The 19660-nt window shown below is 40.4% G+C and overlaps 1 protein-coding gene across 5 annotated transcripts in view; it reads right to left on the bottom strand.

Annotated features, from left to right (window-relative positions):
- The window catches only part of TTC7B (tetratricopeptide repeat domain 7B), a 109799-nt gene that overhangs the window by 32449 nt on the left and 57690 nt on the right, over positions 1-19660 (bottom strand). For all 5 annotated transcript variants that reach the window (XM_053376963.1, XM_053376982.1, XM_053376973.1 and 2 more), the window contains 8 exons: positions 18868-18951; positions 17768-17872; positions 15783-15900; positions 15561-15618; positions 12888-12960; positions 11221-11381; positions 7135-7251; positions 1327-1424 (listed from right to left, as the gene is read on the bottom strand). In XM_053376963.1, the coding sequence (XP_053232938.1) occupies positions 1327-1424; positions 7135-7251; positions 11221-11381; positions 12888-12960; positions 15561-15618; positions 15783-15900; positions 17768-17872; positions 18868-18951 (814 nt within the window). The remainder of the gene's footprint in view (positions 1-1326; positions 1425-7134; positions 7252-11220; positions 11382-12887; positions 12961-15560; positions 15619-15782; positions 15901-17767; positions 17873-18867; positions 18952-19660) is intronic.

Raw genomic sequence — 19660 nt, 5'->3', positions numbered from 1 at the left:
TGTGGCCAGATTCCACCACTGTGTATAGATAGGCACTATATTGCCTGCAAAGAGCTTGTGAACTTTTAGCACTGAAGCCTGCCTAAATAGCAACTCATGTAAATAACAACACAAAACATTTCAATTTCGACGTGAAGACTGGGAAATGCACCTCACTGCCAATACCCAATTGGAAAGAAAAAGAAAACCAGAGACAGATAGTAGATTGGGTCTTCATTTAGAAATTTTCTCTTTAATATGGAAACTTTACTCTTATCTGTTATGGCAACACTGTATGGCTTCTGAAGATCTAAAGTGGTTTTATATGCTAATGAAAACAAACGGGCATAATAAAGAGACTGCACAGAGATATAGTAAGGACCAATATGGATAAATTATGCAATTTAATTTTGCCCTGTTTTCAATGATAGGCTAATGACTTGGCATGTTGAAAAATATATTTTTTAGTTAAATGTGTCCCCATTACATTATGTGGCCATCCCTAAACTGAAGTATGCTTTCAATGAGCCAGTAAACTAAAAATAAACGAATTAGAAGTCATGCAGGAAACCTACTTATGATGAGTGGAACTACTTACATTACTTTATATTTTAAAAACATTAAAACTTTGTTCTTCAATATTGTTTACATAATGCAGCAAAAACATCTTTAGGTGTGTAGAAGGGCTTACAGGTGAAAAACAAAAACAAAACAGGGCTCTGCCTGAACTTAAAGACTTCATGAGCTAATGTAGCTGGTTCCATCATGAGTGTACTTGTGGGATAGATATGATTTTCAAACATCTGCTTCCCACATTCACCCTTTTTATATCATACACTGAAATATATGCCTAAAAACAAATGTGTGAAGACGTCTGTACCATCCAGCCCTGTGTTTACTTGATACTATGCCCCAAGGAATTCTGTGCTTTTGGCTCTACATGTGAGGCTGGACTACACATGTCTGGTCTGGGCTGATAGGGATTGGAATTAGTCACCCCTGCAATAGGAATTACTCTTCAGTAACAATGCAGAGGATTGTAGCCCAAGGCGCAAAGTTTGGATTATGAACTTTTGGCCCTTAGTATACATGGATATTTATGTTAAGCATTTAACACAGGAGAGGGCTAACACACAACTCTAGAGTATGTGCCTGAACTGTTATTGCATATGTATAAATTTAATATATGTGTGTGTGTGGAATACAAAACTAAACATAAAATAAATAAATATACCGCAGCAAATTTCTTATCTTGCCTCAATTGCTTTGATAGGTTTTAGATTAAGGCATCTAGCAGACAACACATATCGTTTCTGACACTTTATTGTTGTAGACAGTAATCCTCACCTGTTTCAGGGTCACTGAAGTCTGGCAAAGTAATTGTACTAAGTTGTCGCCTGTCGGCAATGGCTCTGTCTAACAAACTGCTGCCCCGTCCAGAATCGCTGTAGGAAACAATGCAAGGCATTTGTCATTTAAGGCTTTAAAAGTGACTATTTAGCTTACTGTACAGCTCTTCATATACAGAGTTCAGTGCTATGTGTACTTTATCTACCAACGGGATAGACAGCCCATATATCATATAAAAAACACTGCATTTTATGCTGATTAAAGTCTTTTCACACTATGGTTCAGATCACTTCAAAGCACTTGTTTAATTGTGAGTGGATGTCTGCCCTACTGAGTCACTTGTGGCATGAAAATGATTGGCTCCACTTGGCGGATCTGAGAGACCAAGCTTAAAAAAAGAAGTCTTTCCATGAATGACTTCCACAGAATGAGATGATGGATACCCTCCTCCAAGGGGTTTACAATCTAAAAACAGACACAAGGGAAACAACAGAGAGGGACGAGAGGGAAATCAAGGCAGGGATGCACGCCGGAAGAAAATGCAATGACTACACATATTTATGGAACATTTTACACTTTATGAATGTGAATACTGCCAGTGTCAGCTCAGGAAAAGGGAATTATTTCCCTCTTGTTTTGGAAATACAGTCATACCTTGGATCTCAAACACCTTGGCTCCCAAACAAATCTGCTCCTGAACAATCGAAACCCAGAAATGAGCGTTCCAGTTTTCGAACGTTCTTTGGGAAGCCAAATGTCCAACGCGGGTTCCGTGCCTTCCGATTGGCGGCAGGAGCTTCCTGCAGCCAATCAGAAGCCACACTTTGGTTTTCGAATGTTTTGGAAGTCAAACGGACTTCCGGAATGGATTCTGTTTGACTTCCAAGGTATGACTGTAAAGTATAGTGACAAAATGGTGAGGAATGATTATATGGATGATGTTATAATTGCGCCAGTTAAAAGCAAATACTATCCGTCTCTTTCTATAGGGGTGCAATGTTGCATAGTGGCATCAACACTGCTGTCATCCCTAGTGATCTGGTTTTTAAAGTAGTAGAAATCCTCATTTCTTCACATCTATCCTAAGCTGGAAAATGGCTTCCTGGTTTTGAATCTGAATAAACTCAAAATTTCCTTTCGGTGAAATGTCTAAATCCATTTTTTAAGCAATGTGTTCTATATACAGAATGAAACTATTTCCTTTCTTTGTCTGGCTGCTGTTAAAATGGTGCAAAAAAACAAAAAACTCTGTAAGACACCACCACAGCTAATTCCTTGTGCAATGATGCAATTACAGTAATCCACAGGAAACAGAAGGGACCTTCCGTAGTCCATTTTATCAACCAATAACTATTACATCAGTCAGCACACATTTCCTGGAAACAGCTCTATTAATTACTTCCTTGATACATGAACAATGCTGTGCCAAACGTCAGTGAGGAAGAAAATGAAGCTGAAGGTAAATAACCTCTTGTGGAGGCTCGGCTGGCTAGCACAGATCTCAGTTGCTTCCAGCTGGGCAGTCCAGGCAGGAGCATTAATGGGTGAGAAACATGAGCTGTTGTAGTCCATAAAGATGGTTTATTATTTGCTATGCACAAATCAGACACAATCCATTATAAGTGTGTGTAGTCAGTAATAAGGATTCGGTTGGTGTACCAACCACTGCACAACTGGTTCTGAATCTTGACTGACCTGGCAGAGAAGGTGCAATAACTGCATATTGAGACAGACTACTTGTTGCTACTGCCACCATATAACCCTGAGCCATCCCAATTTTCATTAAGCACAGGTATGCAAAAGCATTTCAGCACTGAAAGCGGAGATGAGCGCCACACCCCAAAGTCAAATTTGACTGACTTAACTATCCAGGGTTCCTTTACCTTTACTGGTGATTATTAATTCATGTGATGCAGGAAAGTTCTCTTCTTATATATTCCACAGCCAGGCCCAGTGTACCTGAAGGGGCGTCTCCACCCCCATCGTTCTGCCCGGACGCTGAGGTCCAGCGGCAAGGGCCTTCTGGCGGTTCCCTCATTGCAAGAAGCAAAGCTACAAGGAACCAGGCAGAGGGCCTTCTCAGTAGTGGTGCCTGCCCTGTGGAACGCCCTCCCATCAGATGGCAAAGAGATAAACAACTACCTAACATTTAGAAGACATCTGAAGGCAGCCCTGTTCAGGGAAGTTTTTAATGTGTGACAGTTTAATGTATTTTTAATCTTTGTTGGAAGCCGCCCAGAGTGGCTGGGGAAACCCAGCCAGATGGGCGGGGTACAAATAATAAATTGTTGTTGTTGTTGTTAATTGTGTTTTACTTTTTAATAACTGAGTTCTTACATTTATTTTTTTTAAGTCATCAGTTCTAAACTCAAGGCAGAAAAAGCAATGTTACAACTGCCCTCTACCTGACTTAGTAAGAAGCAAGGAAACGGAAACAACTAACAAGTGATGTCATTTGAAAATTATATACAGTACTTTCCACTGGAATGGTATAACTTCTCTGGTTCATTGCAGGTCAAAATGCACACTGCTCTCCAGGATAATCACTACTAAAAAATATTTTTAGCCAAGAGTGCATCAAGCTCATCAGAAAAGCACTGGCCAAACATGATTAGATTCTGTGCCGACATCAAGCAAGCTGCAGAAGTTTGAAGGTTTAAACATATTACTGCAATTGTGTGCACATAGATATCATGCTGAAATTAGGTGTAAAAGGAAACTATCACCACACTGCTCAAATCAGCACTCTGGAAACTCAGATAAGCAGAACATTTTGCAAATACAGAATGGGGAAATAGCTTCAAAATGTGTTTAAGATGAAAAAGGCTGCTTCTGAGTCTACTGATTCTATCAGCAACGGCAACAACTGTAATCCACTTTTTACTTAATCAAAATACAATTCGTAGACTCAGATATGACTGAAACCAACTTTTAAAATTTAGAGGCGAGCAATTGATTTAACTATGTATTTCCCAGATACCTACTGAATGAGGACAGGGTATTTTATTTTGGGGAACATTATTAATTTAAAACAAAATCCCAAACATATGTTCTCTGAATTAAAAGTTGTGCACAGAAATGTGAAATTACTGGGAACTGGGAAAAATATTATTTACATAGTAAAGGTAAAGGTAAAGGTACCCCTGCCCGTACGGGCCAGTCGTGCCCGACTCTAGGGTTGCGTGCTGATCTCGCTCTAGAGGCCGTGAGCCGGCACCGTCTGAAGACACTTCTGGGTCACGTGGCCAGCGTGACGAAGCTGCAGCTGGCGAGCCAGCACCAGCGCAGCACACGGAAACGCCGTTTACCTTCCCGCTATAAAGCGGTCCCTATTTATCTACTGGCACTTAAGAGTGCTTTCGAACTGCTAGGTGGGCAGGAGCTGGGACCGAACGACGGGAGCTCACCCGCCACCGGGATTCGAACCGCCGACCTTACGATCAGCATGTTCTAGGCACTGAGGTTTTACCCACAGCGCCACCCGCATCCCTATTTACATAGTAGTATTGCATTATTACTATTATCATTATTATTATTATTACTACTACTACTATCATCATCATTAACAACAACATTTTTAGTATTCTTATTAAAAACAGGCCCTGCCCACGCTACTGCTGTTGTCATGGGCACACGTTATAATACCTAGAATCACTCATAATAGGATGGGTGGCAGGCACAGAATAAGATGCCCTTCACGCTTGGTTCATTGCTGTATCTGGTAACTGTTAACCAGTCATAAAATGAACCCTGGGATGCCCCTAAACCTTGCTTTAGAGCTCTGATTAAACTTAATACACTTAATACATCATTTAGTAGCACCCCTAGCTTCATTCAGCCTCAGTAAGACACACTGATAAGTTGGGCAAGGATGTATGGGAGGTTGCAGCCCTCTCTGATGATGACACCATCTGCACAGCCATTCTACTTCCTGTGTTTTCTTCTTCTCTCTACCTGCTGGAGGGTCATGGCACAAACTGCACACAAACTACAGAATTTGCAGCCACAAAACGTGGTGATGGCCACCAACTTTGATAGCTTTAAAAGGAGATTAGACATAGGGGTACCAATGGCTAGTAGTCATGATAGCTATATATTACCCTCAGGATCAGAGGCAATATGTTTCTGATCATCAGTTACAAAGGAACTGGGAGCAGGCTGTTGCTCTAATGTTCTTCCTGTGAACTTCCCCCAAGCACCAGACTGACCACCGTGAGATACAGGATGTTGGACTTGATAGGCCATTGATCTGATCCAGAAGGACTCTTCTAACATTCATAAGGCTTAATAAACTTTTATGACTTGCCACCCCACAAGGAAATGTAGTGGTAATGAGGGGAGCAACCAGGTCTGCAGAGCCACAGCCTTGTAATCACGTGTACCAATGACAGCACGGGTCCTTCCTAAACATTTTAGGAAAGCTGATGTATGAAACATCACTTTTCAATGTGCCAAATCTCAAATGGGGGGGGGACCCAATTATCAGTGAGTTTGTCTTATAATAAGTGCATAATCCATAACCGGTAGGTTATACTTTCCCCTCTGCCTCATTTGCCTGCTTTATGTGCTTAAATGAATCAACATTTTGAAGGGGCGGAGGGGAATCCATAAAATCCACAGCCTTTATGCAGAACATAAATGTTTGTCTCATCTTGGATCATGCATTTGAAGTCTGACAGTGAATGACATCTGCAAGACTGCTGAAGTCGAGCTGGGCGCATATGCAAGCATTTACTCCGAGTCAGTTCTCACCTGGCATAAAGAGAGCGCCACATGAAGGTTGTTACCTCACAGCGGGGCCACAGCTATTACATGCTGGCTTTTACAGAATTTGAAAAGAGAAATGTGATATGCTGCATGGGGGACCTTGCTGATCTGATAGCATCATACAGGATGGAATATTACTCTGATATGCCTTGCTGCGGCATAACGTCACTGTATCTTTTCATTTACTTGACAGGAATGTAGCAGTAGAAAATTGTAAAGTACTACCAGGAAAAAAACAGTGTTTCTACTCTCAAGATTCTCATTTTGCTTTGCAAAGCTGAATGAATCCTCTCTTTTTACTGAAAGCAAATCAGAATTTCTGCTACTTGTACTGTACTTCAACCACTCTAGAGTTTCACTCACTCAAGATTTTCATGTCTTCTTGGAGCAGATTGAGCATGCAGGGGGGATGGGGAAAAGGGAAGGGAGAAATCAAAGAAAACCGTTGCCCTACAATCTCAACTAATGGAAGCCTCTGCCGAATCAAAGAGCCCTCTGTCAGCAGAATGCCACAACTGGATACAACCCAAACTTCATTTTTGTTTACTATCTTGAAGGTCAACTCAAGTGGAACAGTTCGGATTCTTTCCAGTTAAATAAAGAAATCAAGCCGGTCCAATGCACAAATGCCACACCCATAACAGAAAAGCAACTAACATGGTAAGCAAAAATATAGCCACACAAACCTCACATGAAATATAAACTGGAGTATGATACTCCCCCCCCCAACAAGCTATGAGCAGAATTCACCTAACCAGTCAGCAAAATCCCAGCACAAGGACTTCCCATTGTGCAACAAGGCTGCCCTGACCTTTCTTCCTCCTGCTCCCCCATTGGGGGGGGGGGAGAATACCCAGAACACAAAACGGTAGGAGGAGACAGGACTGTTCCATCTGGCAAACTGCAATGCTTGCACAGGCAGAATGACTGGAAGAGGGTGATGTTGAATTCCAACCTTTATTGACATGCAAAGGATTCGCTCCGACCCCCTGCACACACAAACAGAATGCGTTCCCTGTTGTTCTGTATTGTCCTTACCTGGGGTTAGTGAGATTGTAACAGGATTTCCAGATCTGCAACATGTGTTTACAAGTGAGGAGTGCCTCATCTGGGCCCCGGCAGAGTGATTCCAATTTGACTTTTGAAAACAGTAATCTGAGAAGGAGAAGAAATCAAACTGTAATTCAACAATAAAGGACGTTGAAAACATGAATGCAGCCCTGATAGACAGAGCAAAGGCTATCTACTCCATCATCCCACTTCCTCCAGTGTCCATCCTAGATGCCTGTGGAAAGCAGACAAGCAGCCTTGGTTCACACCAAGTGATGCTAAGACTTAACAAGCCTAACGGAACCTTTTTTGTGAACTTCAGTGCTTTCACAATTACTCTAGGTTACCCACATGAAGGAGTTTCTTTGTAGGCAAGTCAATATGAAAAGGGTTCCCTAAAGATAAAAGGTTTTAGATCATGGTTCTAGAGCACAGAGGCAGACGTTCTCTTTGAAAACAGCAAACAAGCATCATTTTTCTTCTTCACAAAGTAGCTCATGAAAGTGGACTCAAAAACCAAGCCAACATGTACACTCTAACTTTGAAAGAACTCTAGTCAGCAACCAAAACTAACCGATTTTCTATTAAGCTTTATGGCAACGAAAAAGGAACCATTTCGATGCTGAAGAAATTATACTTGAATATTGCAACGGTTTTTTCTGCTTACCAGTTTGTTTTGCTAAAGGTTGCGTGCCTCTGAATTATATTGGAAGCAATTAGGAGGAGCGAAAACTAACTGTTATAGGGAAAGCAAGTGTATTAGAGGTGTACCAAATGAGAAATGTGTTAAGTCAACTAATCTGTCAATTCCATCCACCAAAATAGAACATTTTGAACTGGTTTGTTGGCGTAATTCTAAAAAAGGCAAGCAGCCCAGAAACACGAGGAGGGGATTTGTGAGGGTTTTGCAAGTTTTGCTTGGAAGTGCACAATTGCTTTCAGCAATGGACAAGAAAGTGCCTGTGGGATTGTGTCCAGTCAGCTGGTCTGATCAAGTTTTAATTATGCTGTGGTAAAATGTTTTCAGAATTTCACAGCTGTTTTCAAACACTGAGAGAGATTCTGCACCTGACTGTTGCATCACTCTTTTCAGTAGATTTAAATAGTGGTCCAGTCATGTACCACCCCTTAACCAAAACCCTCTCTATTAGAGGGCATCAATTCTACAGACTGTGGGCTCCAACGAAAACACCTATTTGTGTATCAAAAGTATGTATCAGCCTCCAGACAGCTGTTTGCAGAATACAGACGTAGCTAAAAAATATAGAAGTTACTTATCCAGATCTAGGACTTAACATAATATATCCCACCATTCATATGAGAACATAAAAATGTAATAAAATAATACACTCAAACAATAAAAGCAAAATAATAAAAAGCAGAAGATAAAACAATCAACATTCCGTTTCATAAGTCCACGATGCAGCAGACTTTTGATATAAACAATGACACTAATTGTGGAAAGTCAACAGCTTGTGAATTCAGTCATAACAGCAAATCATGGTTACATTTGCAAAATTGGCAGCCCCTTGCAAACCATAGTTTGTAAGCTGGCATAATACCTAATGACAGTTTTGCTTTACAAACCATGGTTTGGCATTATGGCTGATTGCACTTGCAGTTTGGGACTGATCCTGTAAGTCCCTTCTCTGTTGTTTCAACAAGCAACAAACAGTATGGAAACTGGCATGGTCCCCACATAGATTGCAGGTGTAGAAATGATGATTTTTAATTTTTTTAAAGAAAGCCTTCTCAAAAGAAGCATTCTGAGAGACAAGGGCTATACTATCTTCTACTTATTTATTTGACATTATTTATGTGGCACCACATAATGATGACTTATTCTCTGGCTGGCTCACAAAATAAAACAGCTTCAAAAACAATTATAATACAGCATTAAACAACTCCAAACTAGTATCAAAACAAAGTAAAAAAGCAAAGAACTGTGTCCTTTCACGTGTGTACTATCATTACAACGCCTTATGCTGGATTAAAGATTGTTACTACAGGTCAGTATTCCTATAGTTCAACAGTAGGATGGAATATTACTGGGCTGGTTTTTGGTAATGGCTATGAGCAGGCAGAAACTCTCAGCACAAGAGTCAGATAAACAACTGGAACCCAACCAGCATGACTTACATCTTTAGCATATGCGAAGAATGTGACCCTGTTTTTTTGAGAAATTTAATACTTGTAGAAGGAATTTCAGACACAACTAAAAACCAGTTAATCTTAATGGCCCTATTTCAAAACAGTTATCTGCTTACACGAATAAGGAAAGGAGTAATATCAATGAGAACCAACAGTGATGCCATGTAAATGTGCCCCTGCTCTGCGATAATAGCTTTAGTGAGAAATCTTCAGTGTCCTAAAAAATATTTGAAAGCTATGATGGAAAGCAAATCATTACCCATTCTTTCCAACAAGTATTCTGTTGCTTCTTCATAGAGACTTGGAGCAATAAAAACTGAAGTAAATAAATGTATTAAGGGTCTTTTTAAAACAACACAAGCAACATCTGACAGATGTCTACTTGAAGCAGAGTTTGTAGTTTGATATTTGTCCACCAGGAGACCATATTTTTCTGATGTTCATTAGTAATGATGACCATATTTTCTGATAGTCATTAGTAATGAAAGAAGAAGAAAAATTAATACAAGTTTAACCAAAGACAGAATGCCATGATAACACTAAGATGGAAAAACAATAATTTTGCAGTAGAGTAGTTCATTTTCCAATCCCAAAGCATCAAGCTGTTTCCCTTCTCTCTACCAATCTCTAGAGATGCTGCCGCAGCCAAATGATATAGTGACTTTTTAAACCCAAGAATCGCATATGGCCACTGAACAACTTGCAGTGCAGTACTATGCAGAGGTTCAATAGTGTAAGGAGAAGCAACAGATTGCAGTTGTCAGGTCTGAGCCCAGAGTCAAATCTGAGCCGGAGGCCAGCAGAGAAAGAGAATGAGCAGATTTGGGCTTTGAAAGCTAACAGTGTTTTGGGATCTTGGCTGTCTCACACTGGAGATCTGATGCTGCCGTTGGGAGCGTTTATGCTGTGCTCCCACGTATGCTCAACCTGAATATCTGTAAATAAACCCAAATCTTATAAACTGCCATAGCCCATCATTAGCCAGTTCCCCACAAAAAAAAGCAAGCTTATGTAAGTACTGCACCCTGATCCAGCAGGGCTCTTATGTTCTTATACTGGGGTTTCCTAGAGCTCTGCCTATCAAGAAATTCAGCCCTCAGAAGCAGAAACAGAGATTTACACTTAGGGGGGAGGTGGTGTTTCAGTATTTACATTTATTTTAATAGTATTACACTACCACCAGGTAGAAATATAGCACTTATTGCTAAGCACATACATTTTTCTGGTAATCATTACAACACCCCTATAAGGCAGGCCAATATTACTACACACAGCAGGTTACAGGGATAGGGAATAAAGGTGGAAGATGGCGGCTTGCTTAAAGCCATTAAATGAGCTCAAAATTGAGTTAATATTTGAACCAGGAACTTCTGACTCACAGATCATGTTCATAACCACTCTGATACACTACCTGTTTTTACAGAATGATAAGAACCAGTGACATTTTAAGCACACCGATGTGCACACGTCTGCTGAATGAGTGCTATTTGCCACTCAGCTGTTTTGTGATGTGGCTCTTTATTCTCATTATTTATCATGATACATTGAGAAAATATAATCTACTCCATGGAATCCATCAACTCTGCAAAGGGAGGTAATGACGTTTCTTTCAAAAAAAGAAAAGGAGAGGACGAGAGCTTGTCGTTTTCATTCTATGTATCATGTAAGGTCTGTGAATATTACTTTGCAGCAAAAGCTAACCAATACAATGAAAAATAAGAATTGAGGAAGCAGAATATCACATTGCTATTCACCAAGTTTGAAAGCTATAGCCTTCTGCAACATGGAAAAAGGGAGAAACGCATTGCACAAAAATTGCAAGGCCAAAAATGGCTCAGTCATCTCAAGGGTTTAAATTTTGTCTCATACTAAGCACGCATATGCATAGAAACTACCAAAAAGACACAAAAAACCCCTACTCACATAAAGTTCTCTGGGTATTCGCTCAAGGCCATGTCAATGATATTCAGAGCATCGTGATAGTGTTTCTGAGCTGACAGCAAGAGGGCAAGGAGATGCAGAGAGTTAGCATCGTCTCCTTGAAGCTGAAGAGCTTGGCGAACATATCCTAAAGCTTCTGGTATCTATTTGAAAGAAAAGTTGAAATGGGTTATTCTTATCACATACAGTATAATTCCCCTGCTTTTCGAGATTAGGAAGAAATGAGAATGGAAAGTGGCTCCACCAAGGAAATATTCACTGCTAGGGGGAAAACACAGACAGACAGACAGACAGACAGACAGACAGACAGACAGACACACACACACACACACACACACACACACAACTGTTCACTAAAGTGTCAAGAGGCACTGATGATCTTGCCGCTCACTGGCAATGAAAAGTAGCCAAAGTATGTGACTCCTATTAGCTTCCTAAAATAAACTTTAAAATGTTCCCTTTGCACTCAAAACACAAAGCAACTTGGAACAAGCTTTGGTGTTTCAGGCACCGGGATTTTTGCAACTTAACAGATTTTCTTCTGACTAAACAAAATTCAGCTTTGTTGCATTTTATGTAACAAATTAAAACATCAAATAATCTTCAAGAAACAAGCATAATTATACAGGGAGCCACCATTTTGGCTGGTGTTGATAGTCATCCAAAATTTTGTCCTCGGAACAAACCCCTGCCATCCAAAAGGAGTAGTGTGGTTTTGTTTCTGATGAATATGGAGTGGTTCTAACTACACCACATGGTTGGGGAAGAGTGAGGTCTCAAGAAAAACACTGCTGGAAACATCAGTGGTGCCCCTTGCTTCAGTGCTACCACCACTGTAACTGTGGAAAATACATCAGGCTTTAATACAGAGGTTTTGCGCAAAACCTCTTTAGCACTCATGCGTAAGACCTCAGTTATTTAAAGGAGCACAGATATAGAAACACCTGGACACATATCCAGAATGGAATAAAATAATGGTGGGGGAAGGGGAGACAAGAAAAAAATTCCACCCATACAAAAATGCCAAGCTTTAGACACTGGTATGGACAGCAAGAAACAGAGCAGCCATGAATATCAATGGCTGAAAAATGAGTATGTGTGGATGGTAACATGACAGATGCACACTCAGAAAAATTGATATGAATGACCCATTTGCAATAGAAGGCCCCCATCTGGCAGCATCCTACAACTCTCTCGAGAGAATGAGAGGGGATTTCCTTAAAATAGAACAACAGCAAGGGGCTGGATTTCATGTTGGGACGGGGCTTGCGGGACAGAGAAGAAGGCTGAGTAAAAATATCAAAGCCTTTGTGCTTCTGGACTCTGAAGGCTAGATGCATCCCAGAGATGGCTCCAGTTCTTCTTAAACATCTCAGCATAAGAGCCTTGTTTTCAAGGTATGAAGGACCTGAAGCTGTTCTTTGCACTTCTTGGTGGACGAAGAAAACATTCATTCCACTTCTTAGAAACAGGAAGATCAAGAATAAATATGAACATACAGATGATCATTAACTATTACAGCTATTATTTATACTTCCCTAATTATCCCCCTGTAGGGATTTTTTTTGCTGACCCCCTCCCCACCAGCATATAGATTGTGCTGAAAAATATGGGGAAAGCCCCAGTAACGTGACAATTTCAGAACTCACCTGTCGGGATATAGCAAACTGTAAAGCTAGATAAAATGCTGCCAGGTGATCAGTTGGAGACAAGATGTGAGCCCTGAAAAATAGTAAATGTATTTAGACCACCAAGTCACTTTAAATGTCCAGGTTTACCTTTGTATTTGTCAATTTGTACTGCTGATAACTGACCTACCAGTGGAATTTTGTTCCTGAGCAGGAAGCTACCTCTACTTCTCAGCCTTCCTAGCATCCCCATCTTAAACCATAACATTACAGTCATCAGCCTAATTATTAACAATACAGTTCGTGTGAGGATCTCTGCTTTTATTTACTCCATCGTTTTGCATGTGGTGGGTGTTAAAAACAAAAAAAGGAGCAAATTGACAGGGTGTAAGGCAGGAGAGGCAAAGGTGAATTAGAAGAAAGAGAGTCCTCATATTTCTCACGACTCTCCACTGGGTCTTCTACCACAGCTTTGCAAAGTAAGTCTCTAGTTCAGAGTGGGGAACCTGTGGCCTGCAGACGTTGGAATATTTGAGTACATACATAAATGCAAAATCAAATATTTGGAACATCTGGGGAAGATGGGAGATGAAGGCACTTTCACGCATTTTCCAGGGACCATAATAATAATAATAAATTTTATTTATATCCCGCCCTCCCCAGCCGAAGCCGGGCTCAGGGCGGCTAACAACAATAAAACCGTACAAAAGTACAGCACAAACAACACTCTAAAATCATTCATTATAAAATTAATTAATTCAAGCCACTGGCAACCATTGGGCCAGAGCTCCGCGAAGATTGCCGAGGGAGGGAGTCAGGCTGTGCCCTGGCCAAAGGCCTGGTGGAACAGCTCTGTCTTGCAGGCCCTGCAGAAAGATGTCAAGTCCCGCAGGGCCCTAGTCTCTTGTGACAGAGTGTTCCACCAGATTGGAGCCACGGCCGAAAAAGCCCTGGCTCTAGTTGAGGCCAGCCTAACTTCTCTGTGGCCTGGGACCTTCAAGATGTTTTTATTTGAAGACTGTAAGTTTCTCTGTGGGGCATACCAGGAGAGGCGGTCCCGTAGGTACGAGGGTCCTAGGCCGTATAGGGCTTTAAAGGTTAAAACCAGCACCTTAAACCTGATCCTGTACTCCACCGGGAGCCAGTGCAGCTGGTATAGCACCGGGTGAATGTGATCTCGCAGCGAAGACCCCGTAAGGAGTCTCGCTGCAGCATTCTGCACCCGCTGGAGTTTCTGGGTTTCAAGGTTTCCATTGTCTAGTGCTCACAAGCAAAATATGCAGTGAAGTAATAATATTCCTGAAGAAAAATACCTTCTGCTCTGAGGTTAAGGGAAAGGGGACCTTTAAAATTTTATTCTATTTTTAAGAAGTGAATTAAAAAACTGATAAATAGGCAGCTCATTGAATTAATAATGGGATACAGAGATTTTATCTTGTAGGTTACTGTTTCAAAAATCCAGTTAAAGCTAGGACTGACTTAAAGTTGTTACCATCTGGCAGCTGCCCACTGATCTATATGACACCCATCAATTTCAGACCTCTGTAAATAGCCCAGAAATAATCCAGACTTAATACTGCTTGCACAAATGCCTGCTATGGTACAAGAGATGACAGAGGTGATGCCATCTGTAGCAAGAAAGTGTATATGATAGCTAAATCCATATTTTCCACTGCTGGAGGGTCATGAATAGAGTCAGAAAGGAATTTCTCTAGAAGCCTTCTAACTCAGAACATTTTTTCCCCATAAAAAAGAATGTTCACCCTGTCCTGTAGCAAACATTACTGCCTAGTCCTTATGCCTTAATTTCAGCTGTGCTTTACTAAACAATTAAAACATCAGAAAGAACAATTAAAAGAATTAGATCAGGAAGTTCAAGTTCTATCAGGTGTGGGGCCTCTATTTACATAAAAATGTAAATTTATTTATTTATTAAGGGCACCAATCAGTCAATCAATATCTTGCTTGAGGTACAAATTAAATTTAGAGACGGCTCACAATCCTGTTACTATCGAATGGATCTGTCCTAATTCTCTGCTCATGCAACTATTCTGCATGTGTACATAGTTAAGGAGCTAGAAGTTGTGATTGAAGATTATATGTCTCTAGGAAGCTAATAGAGAACCAATAACGCTTAAGTTATTAAAACACAACTTGATTGCAGAAATATACTATTTTCATCCTTCTGCTTTATGAGAATTCATGAGCCACATTACAAGTCATGGTGAAGACATTGCATTTGCTCATAACCTCTTAGAATAAGAGAGTTTAAGTCCCTGAATGAACAATAAATACTTTAAACCAATCCAATAAAACAACATCAATATCACACACAGTATGTTCTGTCAATTTTGTGACTGCTACTCAGAGCTACATTTTCTTCTTCTGGAACAAAATGTGTATTCAGACAAAGAATCATTCTTTAAACAGATGTTGCGCAAACATTATTCTCTACTAGCTGATAACAAAAATATCTTTAATAATGAAATCAGAGGAAATCCAGTCTGATTCCAAAGGATTTGCCAGCACTACTTGATGAAGCAAATGTTAACGCAATATGTTCTGTACTCATGCACGCAGACTCCCAGAGGTAAAATCCGCATTACATAATCATTTATAAATATCTCTTTTAAAAAATACACATAAGGTTTTTTCATTATCTACAGCTGAATGAAAAGATTAACACCCACTCACCTTTGAAATGCAAGAAGAGCCTTTCGCTGCAGGACCTCTTGTATCCCTCGCAAAGAAGCTAAAAACAGGATTTAATTAGTCATATTAAGCAGAGGCTTCAGACCAAGCATTTTTTAAAAATAAAAAAAAAAATGGACATACAATGAATCCTTTTGACTGTTTGACATATTTCTAAATGCTCTATGTTGTTGACACTTTACCCTTATAAACTGATATACTTACCATCTGTAGCTTGTAAGCTGTAAGTCAGTCCCAGGGCTAAGAAACCTTTCGCTTTGAATTCTGATGTTTTGTCCCCCATATCAACCACCATTCTGGAAAACCGTTCTGCTTCTTCTAACTAAAAACAAAAGGACAGATTTATACGAGACTAGTTAATAGACAGAACCATGTTCACTCCCAATGGTCACATATCTATTTCAAATGGGGTCTGCTTAAGGTAAAGGGACCCCTGACCGTTAGGTCCAGTCGTGGTCAACTCTGGGGTTGCGGCGCTCATCTCGCTTTATTGGCCGAGGGAGCCGGCGTACAGCTTCCGGGTCATGTGGCCAGCATGACTAAGCCGCTTCTGGCGAACCAGAGCAGCACACGGAAACGCCGTTTACCTTCCCTCCAGAGCGGTACCTATTTATATACTTGCACTTTGACGTGCTTTCGAACTGCTAGGTTGGCAGGAGCAGGGACCCAGCAACGGGAGCTCACCCCGTTGCGGGGATTCGAACTGCCAACCTTCTGATCGGCATGTCCTACGCTCTGTGGTTTAACCCACAGTGCCACCCGCGTCCCAGGGTCTGCTTAAATGTTGGATTAATTGCACTGCCATCCTCAGTGATGAATGGGTAGGCATAAGTATAGAATAGGGTATTTATAGAAGGCTGCCAGGATGTTTTTCTGTCCCGACTTTATCAATCAGTTTTGCTCCGGACTCTCCAAGTTGGAAATGCTTGCATCCACCTTAAAGGGGAGGCGGGTCAGAGTATGCATCATGTAAAAGTGGCCTTTAAGAAAGAAAATCTAGCTGACTATGCACAGAGGGATGGGGTTCTACCTTGTGAACAATAAATCAACTATGAAACAATTTTGAAAACTGCTACTTTTTTGGAGATTATTCTCATATGGTTGGTTAATTGTGGATGATCTGTAACAGTGTGCTTGGTGTGGCATGCATTTTTTTAACTGATAATTTTTTATTAATCTTTTGAGCAATCAGATGAATTTTTAAGAATCTCAACCTTTGCCTGGGCAATACAGAATGATAGGGTTATCTAACCCAACCAACATGCTGCTTCCCAACTTGCACACCCCAGTTCTTGAGAGTATTCATGTATTCCAAAGAGTCGCACATGCACCATAATTGCAAGTCAATTTACAGCTTTTATCAACGTATATATTTTAGCATTCTCCAATGCTACCTGCAATTAGCAACCTGTTTCCAATCTGAACCAAGTTTACCCATCTTGACACTCAGCTCAGGGTGCTCAAAAATTCTAAAATTATCATGGCAGTGGTTGGGGATCTCAACACTCTAATAATAATAATAATAATAATAATAATAATAATAATTATTATTTTTATTTATACCCCGCTCTCCCCAGCCAAGGCTGGGCTCAGGGCGGCTAACAAGCAATAATAAAAACAAGTTGAATGAATACAACTTAAAAACAAGATTAAAATACAACATTAAAATATTAAAATGCAGCCTCATCACAGGAGGAGAAAAGGAAAAAGAAAAAAGAAAGAGGGGGAGGGAATCAAATTGGCTCCAAGCCAAAGGCCAGGCAGAACAACTCTGTCTTACAGGCCCTGTGGAAATAAATCAGATCCTGCAGGGCCCTGGTCTCATGAGGCAGAGCGTTCCACCAGGCCGGAGCCAGTGTTGAAAAGGCCCTGGCTCTGGTTGAAGCCAATCTAACTTTCTTAGGGCCGGGACCACTAGGGTGTTGCTATTTATGGACCTTGGGGCTCTCCATGCAGCATACCGGGTGAGGCGGTCCCGTAGGTACGAGGGTCCTAGGCCGTATATTTGAAAGTATATTCTTTTCAATCTAATATATTCTTGGAATTTTGATATTTTGACCTGGCAGAAGGAATCACATTTCCATTGAATATAAATCATGCTGGATCAAAAGCAGCAAAGCAACGGCATGTGTGCATATTTCTTTAAATACCCATTTTTCTTGACTCAAGAGAACTTATAAACAACTTACCCAATGAAGGGATCCCATACATAATTTGGCAGCAAGAAGTGGGATTGTGGCATCGTCCGGTTTCAACCGTATACACTCTTTCAAGACCTTCACAGCTCGAGCAGACTGTACAAAAACATGTCTCGGGATAAGACAACCAGGGTAGCGGAATATAGTAAGAATTGTGCATTTTGCCATTAAGCCCCTTTCCAAGCTGTAACAAAAGAATTCTAAACAAATTTCAAATAAAAGGCATTAGTTTAATTCCATGATAGGATCAATACCCACAAATCTGATTGTGGGCATCTTTTTTTTAGAGAATGGAACAGGTATTGCCTCCTGTGCAACACAGCCAGGCTATCAAACATGGTGGGTCACAGGCTACATGTTTAATTTCCAAGCCGCAGATAAGCCAGAAAGTTGTATTTAAGAGATGGAGCAACACTGCCACACTGGATTAAAATAAAATAGTCTGGTATTTTTTTTAATATTATTTAATATTATTTAACAATATTACCAAATATTAGCAAGAACTACCACCAAATACCTCCCCTTTATGGCTGTTTTTTCCCCCAGCACAACTTATGTTCCATTTCTCTCCCATTTATGAGTGAAGAGGCTGCTCTAAAGAAAAGGGAATGGAAGGGAGGGAATATTAAAAACCAGGGAACCAACAAATGCCATTTCATTTTTCTATCCATCTAGTTATCAACCTTTTTCTCAATTAAAAGAAAATAGGGCACAATTTCTGAATAACACTATGGACAGAGACAGTGACGGAAAACACATCTCCTGCAGGGATTAATTTTAGCAGATTATTGCTAAAAAGTTTCAAGGCACTTGAAATAAACAAAACAAAACAAAAAGAATCCAACCTCTTTCAGCAGTATGCTAAGCTAAACAGTGAGCATATAAAAGTGTTTACCATACTGAAATTATATTCAGTCTTGCACAAAGACAGTAAACGTGGCTTAAAGTTCTTTGGTGTTAAATGAAGTTAAAGCTACAATCCTGCACCCAAGTACAACCCCCTAAAACACCACTGATTTAGCATGTGCAGGATTGCAGCCCACATTATAAGCAGCAGACCTCAATAAAACAAAATCTGCAAAGAGACCTACTTTTCCTGCTGCCATCAAGGACAGTGCAAACTGATACCAAAGATGGAATTCTTCAAATGCAAATTTCATTGCTCTTTCCAAGCACTAAAACAAGAAGAAACAACACCCAGTTTCAGTTAAAGTAATAGCATGCATCTTTCCAGAAGTAGCCTGGAAATAAAGAAAAGTTGTAAGGCACTTGGCTTCTTCCAAGTGCTATATAAACGAGCAACAATTAAACAAACCTCTCAATAAAATAAAATTGCAATAAAAGTAATATTGCAGAATGCAAAAAACTAAGGGCTACTTTTACATTTTTATGACTCATGAAGTGCACATCCCTGCATTAACCCAAAGAAGGCAAATTTATTACAATTGTAACTTGGGATTTTCTTTTTTTACACGTTTTCGGCTAACCTATTTTTTTCTCCACAGCACAATATGAACCCATCTCTCAGGTCTCCTCCACAGTCACTTACGGACTCATTGTTAAAACCGTGTTTATGGAAGACAATCTTACTCGGCTACGAGTGATCGCCAAAGAAGAAAGATGTAAGACAATGTACAGGAGAGAGAATGTGATGTGTGAGAACGGAATGTGTACAAGAATAGGGTGCATGTTTATTCTGGCCCCACCTACTCTGGATGTGCAGCCCCTAAGCAGTTTCTTCCAAGGGTATTTGGCCCTAGCATTGGAGATAGAAAATGGATGGGCTGAGCATACCGCAGATCTCTTGCCTGGGGCCCACAAAATATGGAGTAAACCTGCTTTCTGTTGTTAATACTTTTATTTTTATTATTACTATTACACTTA

The sequence above is a fragment of the Podarcis raffonei genome, chromosome 1 (genome assembly GCF_027172205.1).
Source record: "Podarcis raffonei isolate rPodRaf1 chromosome 1, rPodRaf1.pri, whole genome shotgun sequence".
In the NCBI taxonomy this organism is placed as follows: domain Eukaryota; kingdom Metazoa; phylum Chordata; class Lepidosauria; order Squamata; family Lacertidae; genus Podarcis; species Podarcis raffonei.
This window is presented reverse-complemented; position numbering and strand designations above follow the sequence as displayed.